The sequence below is a fragment of the Jaculus jaculus genome, chromosome 6 (genome assembly GCF_020740685.1).
Source record: "Jaculus jaculus isolate mJacJac1 chromosome 6, mJacJac1.mat.Y.cur, whole genome shotgun sequence".
NCBI lineage: Eukaryota > Metazoa > Chordata > Mammalia > Rodentia > Dipodidae > Jaculus > Jaculus jaculus.
The window spans coordinates 137,605,705-137,618,667 of NC_059107.1; the positions used below are offsets into that span (position 1 = coordinate 137,605,705).

Here is a 12,963-nt window from a genome sequence, read left to right on the forward strand (position 1 = left end):
TATTTTATGTATTTAAGAAAGAAAACAAATTCTGAGAAATTTTGGTGAAACAGCCTATGACTAAAACAGGGCTCACAAACAATCTTATACTGAACTAGGGTTCAACTAGCCTAAGGTTTACATTAAAAAAAAAAAAAAAAAAAAAGTTGGGGCTGGAGAGATGGCTTAGCCATTAAGACGCCTGCCTGCAAAACCTAAGGACCCATGTTCTACTCTCCAGATCCACGTTAGCAGGACACACAAAGATGAAGCAAGCACAAGGTCACACAAACCCACAAACTGGCACAAGCACCTGGTATTCAATGAGCGGCTGAGGCCCTAGAGCACTAATTCTCTCTCTCCCTCTCTGTCTCTCTCTGCATCTTGCTCTCTCTAAAAATAAAAAAATAAATTAAGCTTGGAGCCCATCTATCCTCCTTATATCCTTTAGCCTAATACATGTTCTAAATAGTTTTAAAACTATTATCACAGTAAGGATCAATTTTCATTTAATTGTATTAATCAAGGAACTATTATATAAACATAAGACTTGCCAGATGTGCTGGTGCACGCCTTTAATCCCAGCACTCCAGAGGCAGAGATAGGAGGATCACTGAGTGTTCGAGGCCACCCTGAGACTACATAGTGAATTGCAGGTTGGCCTGGGATAAAGTGAAACCCTACCTTGGGGGGGGGGGGGAGAAGCAAACCATAAAACATTTAAAAAAGAAAGATACTAGAATGAAGAAAACATTTAACATATGATCAAAATATTCCGGTAGTACTCTAAGACAAAAGTTAATAAAGAGTGAGAATCAGAAAATAAACTGAGATTGATCTGTTTTAATAACCTGAATTTACAGCCTAAATGAGTAAGAAGCAGGAAATCCAACATTACCATCCAATTCTCTCTGAATCTTGTTCCTTTCTCTCTCTAGCTCACTCTTAGCTCTTGCTGCCTCCAATTTGATGTCTGTTATTTCTAGTTTGCTTGAATGCTTAAGTTCTTTTACCTGTTAATGATTAGAAATAGAAACAATTATTAGGCCATTTCTTGCCATTGAGTACTTGCCCCAAAGCACAAACAGAAACGAGGAAACACTTGGGTGGTACAAAGTGTAAGTCCCAGTCAGGAAGGAGAGTATCCTGGTCCTGAGGAAAACACCAAACATTCTTTTTTCCTAAATGGAACTGATGTCTTTCTTTAGAGTCACCTGGACTTAGAAGTCTAAACCACACATATCTAAAGTCCAACAGATAATTAGGGAAACATTTCAGGGAAAAAATTTAAAGGTTTTCCTTTTCTAGGCAGAAGGCACAGCACATTAAATGTTAAACAGAAATGACGTCACATGGCCTGCTCTTTAATCAATGAACTATTCCTTACAGGCAGAGCATAGGAAGGCATAAAATCTGTGGAGTGAAATGAACTTTACATAACATACAAAATGGTTATCTTAATAGCTATTAAAGGTAACACAATTAACTTTGTTTTAGAAAGCTAATTCTAATTGAAAATGGGCTGGAATAAGAAACAGAAAGTAAAGAAATCAATTAAAATGCAAGAAACAAAATAAAGCAGCAAAACAGGATCAACTGAATTTGGTGATTGAATAAAATATGTATTTGTGCACACACACATGATAAAGGAAGGGGAAGAAACAAGTATAAATTATATAAATTTAATCTTCTATTGTCAAAACCTAATTTTTTAAAGCCCCAGGTGAATGTAATTTTCAACACATTCCATATAATTAATCTATCACATACATATCATTTTTCAGCCCACAGGATATTCTTTTCAAAGTCTAAATAATTCTAGTTCATAATAATATTACTTCATTCGATAAACACATACAAGCCACTTGGGTGGCCTGACCACTCATGAACCTCCAAGTTCTGGTGAGCTTCCCCTCATCTCACAACTGAGACAAGGGGACCCCTGCTCCCCACATGGGCTCTTTACCTACCCTGCCCTCCACATGGCAGGAGCTCTTCGTACTTGCTTTTCCTTATTTTTTTTAAACTTTTTTTTTTGAGTTTATTTTATTTATTTATTTGAGAATGACAGAGAGAGAAAGAGGCAGAGAGAGAGAAAGAAATGGGCATACCAGAGCTTCCAGCCACTGCAAATGAACTCCAGACGTGTGCACCCCCTTGTGCATCTGGCTAACATGGGCCCTGGGGAATCGAGCCTCAAACCAGGGTCCTTAGGCTTCACAGGCAAATGCTTAACCATTAAGCCATCTCTCCAGCCCCTTTTCCTTACTTTTAACTTTCCTTTTATGGTTTTTCCAGGCCCACCACATGGGATCTCAGAACACACGGCTGTATTCATTTTCCTTCCCTTGGTTCTGTACTTCCCTCAAGAAATACAGTAATTTGGGCTGAAGAGGTGGCTTAGCACTTAAGGCACTTGCCTGTAAAGTCAAAGGACCCAGGTTCAATTTTGTAGGAGTCATGTAAGCCGGATGCACTAGGTAATGTACAGTCTGGAGTTTGTTTGCTACTGCTGAAGGCCCTGGTACACTCATTCCTCTCTCTCTTTACATACATACATACATACATACATGCACACACACACACACACACACATACATATATATACATATATATACATATATATGTATATATACGTATGTGTGTGTGTGTGTGTGTGTGTGTGTATCTGCCTCTTTCTCTCTCCCCCCTTTCTGGAACAAGTTAAAATGATCTCTCTCTTTCTGGAATAAATAAGTTCAAATCATATCTCTCCCTCCAAAAAGAAAAACAGTGTATGTGTGTATGCATGTATGTGTATATAACTGAACTATAGTATTTAAAAAGTATTACTAAGCTCCTGACATGAACTGACTGGTACTTTCGTGACCCCACAGTAATGACAAGACCAGCATGATTCTGAGCTAGATCAACAGATGAAGGACTACCTTGAAAGGGCTGTAGGGGAAAGGGGACATAAATGACAAAAAAAAAAAAAAAAAAAAATGCATTACCCAAGAAGTTCCAAATATAAATTCCAAAGAAATGATACTTAAATTCTGGTTTCTTTCGAAGCTCTGAGAAGGTATACTCTCTGTAACTTAGCTAATAGGCATAACTCTGTGGGATGGCTTTCTAAAACTATCTTGATTATGAGACCTCAAAACCAAAACCATCATGAAGCAACTAGAAAAATATACTCTGTTCAATGTGAAATATCAATAAGGCCATCATTTTCAAGCCACCTGTAATTAATACCCATAATCTAAGTCACTGACAGTGACAGAGCTTTGTTGTAAAGCCTAACAAGCATTTAAAATTTATGTGACTCAGACAAACACACCCCAGGTGTTCCTTTGCATTGCAAACAACCATTTGCTAGAGTGCACAATGTTGACAAAAATTTCAAGTTGTAAAGAAAACTGCGACACTCGTGTTTCAAATATTTTAAAATTTATCCTTTCATGCAATCTTTTTACTAAGGTTTCAAATGAAACTTGGTTTGTCTAAAGTTGAAGTATGTATTCAACACACCAAAACAACATGCAAAATAATTCAAGTGTGCCTTTAAAAAAGATAGGCAATATTTTCAAGGCTGGGTGGAGATGGTTTCTACATGTGATTTATCTTTGACCTCTCCCATTCTCCAACTATAATCTGGAACTTCTTCCTTTAGGAGCAACTTGCTGTCTTGTATGTTCATTCACCACCCGTGAAGATAAGCTTTGTCTGACCTGAAGGTGTTCTTAACTTGCCCATAAATAACTGTTGTTCCCCACACCACTGGATTTTGAACAGTGGCTCTAGCTCCTACCTGGCCACTCATCACTGACTGGATCCACTGATTTGGCCTTTGCTCATTAGTGCATTGTCAGAGATGTTCAATCCATCAGGAGACTAGATCATAGTGTCTACAGTGTATCTACATGCCAGTAGAAGAATTTAATTCTACTATATGCTTGCATTGACAAGTAGGTTCCAACAGATTCTGCTAGGTCCCTGAGCTACTAGTTAGGACAACAGGATATTGTTACATGTGTATTATCTTCACATAACCAAGAATGGTTGCGTTTTGGAGGATACCAGTTTGGCTTAAGTTGTAAAAGATGCCAAACCAAATGTGAATGTAGTGTTTTTAACCTGAAGACATCCTTAAACTATTTCCCACATTCCATTTTCCCTCATGTTTACTTATAGAGCAGTAATAAGCATTAGCTGTCTAAAAGAATTAGTAATATGAAGTCTAGTTTGGCTTTAAAAGACATCAGAGCCAGGCGTGGTGGCACACGACTTTAATCCCAGCACTCGGAAGGCAGAGGTAAGAGAATTGCCATGAGTTCAAGGCCACCCTGAGACTGCCTAGTGAATTCCAGGTCAGCCTGAGCTAGAATGAGACCCTATCTCAAGAAAAACAAAAACAAAAAAAGACATCAGAATAAGCCAGAAATGGTGGCCCAAGCCTGTAATTCCAGCACAAAGGAGGCTGAGGTAGAATTGCTCAAGGCAGACCTGGCCTAAATAGTATTAGATGAACTGGAGCTACCTAGGAACACAGACTTTTGGGGTAATGGGGACATCAGAGTTTTGGCTTACAGAGTAGAACCAGTGGTAATGTAGAAAATCAGTCTGCAGAGTGCCACTTATTAAAACTTCTAGGACATGCTCCCTCAGAGCAGGTGTGACAACTGAAGACCATGCTAAAGGAAAAGGATTTAGCACTTTGGGTCCTTAAAAAGTGAGTGCTTATATTCAACTCTAGAATGGTTTGAAATTGTAAAGAAATATGAAAGGGTATAGTTGGGTCAATTATGCAATGTTTCTTTTTAGTCACCCCTCATGTATTCTAAAAATGAAAATGTAAAAGTGTAAGTCCTTATGGTATTGCCTGCTAGATATGCTGTTCTTTGGTAGAAATTTCTCATAGGGTGTATTCCAGAAGTGCCTGAAATTGATTTGTGTTGATTTTTAAGTCCATGTAATAATAAATGACATGTGTTTTCTATGGTAAAAAAAGATAGGCAATTATGAACAATGCATTGGTGAACACGCACAGAAAAATAATACTGAGTTGCTATTGTCCTTTAGTGTTGTAGAAGAAATAAACTATGCTTTAGATCTAAAAAGAAAAGAGCAACATGGAAGGAGGATTTAGAATAAGGAAGAGAAATAGGGTCAGAGAACTCAGGGAAACTGCGCTCCAAAAAAAGTGTCCTCTAGGGCTGGCTTAGCAGTTGAGGCATTTGTCTGCAAAGCCAAAGGACACAGGTTCAATTCCCCAGGACCCACGTTAGCCAGATGCACAAGGGAGCACACACGTCTGGAGTTCTTTTGCAGTGGCTGGAGGCCCTGGTGCGCCAATTCTCCCCCTCCCTCCCTCCCTTCCTCCCTCCCTCCCTCCCTCCCTCCATCTCTCTCTCTCTCTGTTGAAAAACAAAGTCTCTCCTAAAAGTTAGAAGCCACCATAAAAGCCCAGCCGCTCCAATGTCCAGCTGCTACATTTACATTCCAGTTATTCCCGGAGTCCAGTGACAAAGGATTATGCTACAAATACTGGATACTTAGTATTATTTAGTAAAATTAAAAAGAATGTACATAAGCCTTGGAAGAAAAACATGAGAAAGGTGCCTGTGCCCCGTGTGTACTGTTTTCCATATCTCCGTGCATGTGTGTGTGCACAGTGCACACACACTCTATCACTGTGGGCATTCAGTATGCAGCTGCTGGAAGTATTAGTCTATACACAGCTCATCATGAAATCGAGTCACTAACTTATTTCTGGAAGGGAAATTGGAAGGATTCTTAGGGATCAACAAAAAAAGGCTTCAGTTTTCTTAGGAAATTGGGTCAATGAAATCTCATATACACCAAGTAGCTGGTCTGAGGTTACTGTTGCAGTTACCTTTTCCTTACTGGAACAATAACTTGACCAGAAGCAGCTTATGGGAGGAAAGGAATTATTTCAAGCTCACAGATTCAAGGGGAAGCCCCATCATGGAGAAGCGGCTGGCTCACTTTATCGCACATGGCAGAGAGGGTGCTGCCAGCACCGGCAAACACCAGCGGCCAGGGCTCAAGCTGGCCCTGAGCACCTCCTAGGACTGAGCACCACATCCAGCCCCAGTGACACACCTACTCCAGCAGGGCTTTGCCTGCTGAAATACCTGACTCCACGGGGCCATGTACATTCAAGCCACCACAATCACTCACAGTCATTGATAAAAATACATAAATAAAGCAATAGAGATACTTATTGGTACAAAACTCGGTATTCTTATTTGCTTTAGGGATGTTAACAGTGTTTCATTATTGCCATTAACATGTCCAAATATACTATTTATTGTGCCGAATAATATTGTTAATTTTCACAGTAACTAGGTAAGAAATAAGTATTACTCCATACGAAAGTGAAGCATAGGACAAGAAGCTATAAAGGCGGTACATGAAGCAAATGAGCTGGAATTTTAAAAAGCATTCATTTCATTCAAAGCCCATGAACTTTTCTATTTTGTGTCATTACCTTCTCCAATTGATATTTTATAATTTCTAAATGTATCTAAACTTCATGATATATACTAGAAGACAATACCTAAAATTAAAATACTTTAATAAGTAGGTTTGGAAATGTAGTTTAGTCAGCACAGTGCTTGCCTACCAGGCATGAAGCCATGGCTTTCATTCTCAGCAAAGGAAAGGGAAGGAAGTGAAATACACATGTGTATATATCTATATTTCAACCACTGAAAATCAAAATTTACATTTGCTCTTTTTAGTGTCAACTCTATTAGCTGAATCAAATAAAACACTGGCTATAAAATCATATGATGAATACACTATTCCATTACCAAATTTATACATTTCTACCAGGCTATGGTGAATGTCTTTTGGCCTGGAAGCTATCTTGTTGTGTTAAGGTGACTTTACAGAACTCTGTCCTAACAGAACATATGATGACTAGGAAGAAAATCTCATTTCCATGTTCTCTGGCATGCCCGAAGTCCAACAAAATAGTAACAGACCGTGCTTTACTGATGATCTGTTGGACTTACACTGAGTACTTTATAGATACTATCCCTTTTTCCTTCTTTCACACCTCTCCACAGTATTAGCTCCATTTTATTCAGGAAGATACCAAAGTTTTAACTAGAAAGTAAACTGCACTAAGTCACACAGCTACTAAAGAGAGAAATTCTCATTTAAATTCAATCGATCTGATTCCAAAGCTGATATTCTATAAAATCCGTTATCACTGTTATCTTATTTTTGGTTATGACATGCCTTATATGTCTTGCATTTGAGGAGGGAAAAACAACTTTCTGAGAAAAAAGTTTACATATTAAAGATGCTTTTGGAATATTCAGATTATTTTCAAAGAGAACATAAATATAAGTTATATCTCTAACATTATTCATTGAAGAAATATCTAAGAATCTACAATAAAAATGTTTCTACTACCTTGGAACTGACCTTTGGTTAGAGAGGAAAGTGGTGGGAAAGAAGAGATTAATTTAAAGAATAAACAAGTAAAAGAAATAGCCAGGTGTAGTGTCACGCACCTTTAATCCCAGCACTCGGGAGGCTGAGGTAGGAGGATTGCCTTGAGTTCGAGCCAACCTGAGACTACACAGTGAATTCCAGGTCAGCCTGGGCTAGAGTGAGACCCTATCTTGAAAAACAAAACAAAAATAAATAAATAAAAGAAATAAAGTAGATAGATGGTTTTATAAGCTAAGAAGAAAAATAAGGCAGATCAGGAAGATAGAGAATAAGAGAGAGGAAAAAGGAAGTGATATTTTACGGAGGGGAGGCCTCTCAAATTAGGTTACAGCTACAGAAAGGAAGGAAAGAAGCTGTGTGGACAGGTATGTGGGGCAAGATCATGCCAGGCATATAAGCACAAGTCCCTAAGGTATGAGGAACTTTTTCAAAGGATGAGAAAGTCAGTTAAAAGCAAATAAAACTCATGGCTGAGCCCAGGGAGATCCTGACTTAGAGTAGATTTGACAGAGTGGTAAGAGCTAGCCAGGCTCCCTGCGTGCGTTCTGAAGGGGTGACAGAACTGACTATTCAAACACAAGACTTCTTTGTCATTGTAAGTATCAAGGATTCTAAGTAATACAACAGAAGCAAGGCAACTTACTTTACTGGTCAGTGTACTTATTTCACTGTCAGCTTTATTCAATTTGCTGATTAAAGAAGTGTTCTGTTCATTGCTTGCTTGTAGCTCTTTTTCTAAGCGTTCTGCTTGGAGCTTAGCTGACTGTTTCTCAGCCTTTCATTAAGAAAAAACATTAAAAAATTTGTCCACAATTTTTCACATTATATCAAAAATAGCATTATTTAAAATTCATATGCTACCATACAAAACAAATGAGTCAAAAACTTTAGGAGCATTAGCATGGTCCAAAGTAACAAGAGTTTTCTAAAAACTGCAAAATTCAAATGAAGGCATTTGCTCCATAACATATATAACAAAGGTACCTGGACAGACAACTTAATGCTCATCAACAAAATAAAGCTCATACACCTCTTCCATGAAAGTATTCAAGGTCATTATTGGGTACCTATTTACTCAGACTGAAATATTCCTAACAAATATTTTTCAGTTTTTAGTTTATACAATTATGAGAAAACCTAGTCTAACAAAAAGAAAAGGCCCACTATCAGAAATAAAAACTGAAAATCCACAATCAGTCGAGGCTTTTGGTTTAAAGGAAGCGATAGAAAAATTCAAAATTCTAAGCTAATCTGGAACTTTCTGAAGTATGAGCAAAGAAGCCCTTGACATCACATAGTTAAGATTGTTAATGAAGTCTACAAGTTGTTAAAATTTTTCTTATAGATAATACTCAAAGTACTCTTTTATCAAGGAAGGAAAACTGAAAACTTTCAAACAACATTTCAACTCAAGATAACTAAAACGAAAACGTTTTGGTATATAAAGGATAAACTTCAGTTTTATAATATTTCCTATGTGTATTAGCTATAGTGAAGATTATATTCACAAACATATTTACAGAGAACAAAACAATTTTCTTCTAATATGAAATGATGTTCTCTAGGTACAATGATAGCAAGAAAAAGTATAAAAAGAACTATTTGCTGTCATGTTCTTTCATTTCACCTGACTAATGACAATAATTAAAAATAGACTCTTCTGGAAATGTCACATGAACCATCCATCTGTTGTCATCATTCAACTTGCCCTGAAAAAAAAAAAATCACTCTAGATAACCTCAGTGAAAGTTTCACATCGGGACCACACACTATATTCAACTGCCACTTACTCTATCATTGTGCGTATACATTAAGGACTTTAGAATAGCATCATAAACAATTTCACTGTGAACCACCTCATTTCTAAGGTCCAACGATACTAACAAGTTTAATTCAAGGAATAAGCAAACATTGACAAAAACTTCATCCAAAAACAAGAAAAATAAGTTATTTCTAGTCTTCAAACATTCCAGTATACACCTTGTATCAGTTTACTGCCTAGAAAAAGCATCTTCATTTTGAATTTGGAAAATGACTATTAACTATAAACTAGGTGTCAAATACTTTCCTTCAAACCAAAACCATTTCACAACTCTTCCAAAGTGAGAAAGCCTACTTCATAGTTCAACCCCAAATTGTACAAAATAAAACATAGGTATCACTGATCAACCAATGTTTTTCCTCTCTGGTGAACCTAGGAAGATAATTCAGTGACGTCTTAAACGTGGGGCAGGAGAGCGAGTTCATAAGGTGAAGTGCTTGGTCTTGTAAACTGAGCATGGCAGAACAGGCCTAAAACCCCAGAACTGGAGAGAGACTAGCCTAATTGATGAGTTCCAAGGCCATGACCGGCCCTGTCTCCACAAGAGATGTGCATCATAGCAGAGGAACGATGCCACAGGCTGTCCTCTGACCTGCGAGCCCACGCGCACGCTCATCCGAGTGCGCCTACATACGCAACTAGGGCACGGACGTAAAATTGAGCCTCGCTACCAATGAATTCCACTCTATGACTTTGGCAAAAGCTGTCCTAAGTCATGTTCAACTAGAACTTGTGATTTTAAGATCGTAAATTCAGCATACTATATTTATAATATCAAAAAATTATTATTTCTGGGCTGGAGAGATGGCTTAGTGGTTAAGCACTTGCCTGTGAAGCCTAAGGACCCCGGTTTGAGGCTCAATTCCCCAGGACTGTTAGCCAGATGCACAAGGGGGCGCACGCGTCTGGCGTTCATTTGCAATGGCTGGAGGCCCTAGTACCCCCATTCTCTCTCTCTCTCTCTCTGTCTGTCGCTCTCAAATAAATAAATAAAAATGAACAAAAAATTTTAAAAATATATTATTTCTGAGAAATTCAAATAAGTTTGGGGGTATCTTGTGTATCTATTCTGCGATATAAAGGCTATGTCATGTCAGAAGGTGACTTGATTCCTTAAGAATATCCCCTTATAAATGTGGTGGCACAGCCACTGCTTATAAATCAATAGCTTTCTTCTTTACAGAAAGGATTACACCCTCTTGGGACTCCACAAATGCGTCAGCACTAGGTTGGTGAGCTCACATTTGAGCTCAAAGAATCAAAGGCTTGTCAACTGCACTCTTAACAACCATGCCATCCTCTACTGGGAAGCAATTAAGCCCTCACCTCCAGGGATCTGAGTGTCGCCTGCATCTCAGCCAACTGCCGCACCTGTATTCTTTGGGCGTTTTCTACCTGAGCCCCGCAACTCTCTTTTTCAGCCCTTAATTCTGCTACTTCAGCCTCTAAACCTTTTAATTTCTGAAGCAAATGGTTTTTTTCTCGAACAAGTTGCTCCGTGCGTTTGCTGTCTCTCGTGGGATCGACGCTGAGCAGCTGGGTATGCAGGTCCTCTTTATCTTTCTCCAGCCGTGCAACCTGTTAGCAATTGGACAGAAAGCACACAAGCTTTAAATTGTTGGATTTTCAGTCATGCACATGCTTTACAAGTCAGAAAATTAAAATTTAAAATGGCACAACATGAAGGCTCAGGTGGGGAAATGAAGTAAAAAGGGGAAAATCTCAATCGTCACGATCTTTGCTCTGTACTCAGCATGACTCAATTTCGAGGACAAGGACTATGTCTTGTTTCCATGCTCTCTGTGGTGTCTAGCACAGGGCTTAATTAGTTGCTGACGAAAATTTGAAATTACAAATAAGAGTATAAATGATTTTAAAACACATCAATTAAAAATATATAAAATTCAACCAGAACGTGACAGGAAGTCATGCAATTCAATGACTATTCCTAAGCTTTCTTCTAATGACAGTAATTTTTTCTTTTTTTTTTTTCTCAGTAGGGTCTCTTAGCCCAGGCTGAGGCTGACCTGGAATTCACTATATAGTCTCAGGGTGGCCTCAAACTCACGGCAATCCTCCTACCTCTGCCCCAAACTTCTGGAATTAAGGGCATGAACCACTACACCCGACTAAATAACAGTAATTAATAACAGTAATTCTTTGGCTATGTCTACATTAATAAAAACATATATTCCAGGGCAACTAATACATACTATAGCTGCTTTCTGTATAAATACAAATGTAATCAATGAATTTTTTAAATGATAGCTAAATTTATTAAATAGCATCCCGGTTGTAATGATAGGTGAGTTATTTTTCAAATTCGGTTCATGTCAGTCACTTAGGAGCGCAGAAGAATTGAGATACAAGCAGTCTTCTCCTTCAGGACAACTCACTGCCAGACTCCATTAGCTTCCAACTGAGTTGGTTTCCAATGGCCTCTTATGAGAACCACTTCAGAAGACCCTTGTTTCTGCAGACTAAGGGATTAAGCACTGAGGACAGAAAAGCTCTTCATTCTAGGATCTTCCCAGTTTTCTATACCTTATTACCACATCTACTTTTAACCACTTGCTTTACTCCCTTTTAGGAGTGCTGGGATTGATCCCAGGGTTTGGCACAAGCCACACCAGCGCTGTACACCATGGTATATGACTATCACCATAAGCAATTCTTTTGCTCTCTTTTTCTACACTTAGGGGCCCCCTTATGATTTAACTTAAGCAGAGGATTTGGTGCTGGAGGGAGGGATAAAAGAAGGGAGGAAAACCACTGCTCTACACAAGACCAGTGGCTATTTGCAGCCAAGACAAATAGTAAAAGCTCACCTAAGCCAAAATCACCCTAAAATAATGCTCTGGGATCTAAGCAAAAGTAACCCAGGAGATAACTGATTACTTGCACAGCTATCAACAAATTGAAGAAATATGAAACTTCTACCCCAGGGCAGGAACGGTTTCATCATCTACAACACGGGCGACTGAGCTGCAGGCACTATGATCTTTTCCATGCAGTGTAGGCACTCCCAAGTTTAGTTTTATACACAAGCAATCAAATGACATAAAGATGGAGCTATCCAGGAGGCAAATGTGGACAAAGTTACCCATGAAGGCACCTATAGCATTCGAAGGTAAGCATTCAAAAGCCCAACTAAGGGCTAAGACTGCACATAGCTTGGTAGTATTTACCTAGTATTTACAGAGGGCAGGGATTAATCCCCAGCACTGCCCCTCCCCCCAAAAGGTACATCCAACTAGCATTTATGTTCAATGTTCCCTCTCGCTCTTTACATAGAATAATCACTGTCGAGTTGGGTCTCTGACTACCTTGGATTTTTCAGCTAGATGTTATGACTTTTGAAGTCACATGCTCATGCTAGCCTCAGTTTAAATGAAGGGTGTGTGCTGGATGATTTTTTGAAGACAGTGTTAGGCTTTTACATATTCATCTATATAATCAATCCTGACAAAGTGCTTTGCCCCCAGCACTGGTTTAGACAGTGAAGACATGAACTGCTCAGCAGAGAGGCAGACGCCCAGCCTCTGCAGTGGAGCCTGTTACAGTCAATCACTGCCAATACACCACTCTCGCCTCATCCATCTGGCCACAGACTGTGGACACATCTTCCGCTCTTAATCAGATTCACGTGTCATTTTCCTTGATGTCCTCCATTTGTTTTGCTCTCAATT

The 12,963-nt window shown here is 38.8% G+C and overlaps 1 protein-coding gene across 3 annotated transcripts in view; it reads right to left on the reverse strand.

Moving 5' to 3' along the window:
* Positions 1-12,963, reverse strand: part of Cep83 (centrosomal protein 83) — a 122,781-nt gene that overhangs the window by 51,742 nt on the left and 58,076 nt on the right. For all 3 annotated transcript variants that reach the window (XM_045153170.1, XM_004650181.2, XM_045153169.1), the window contains 3 exons: positions 10,601-10,852; positions 8,096-8,227; positions 878-992 (listed from right to left, as the gene is read on the reverse strand). In XM_045153170.1, the coding sequence (XP_045009105.1) occupies positions 878-992; positions 8,096-8,227; positions 10,601-10,852 (499 nt within the window). The remainder of the gene's footprint in view (positions 1-877; positions 993-8,095; positions 8,228-10,600; positions 10,853-12,963) is intronic.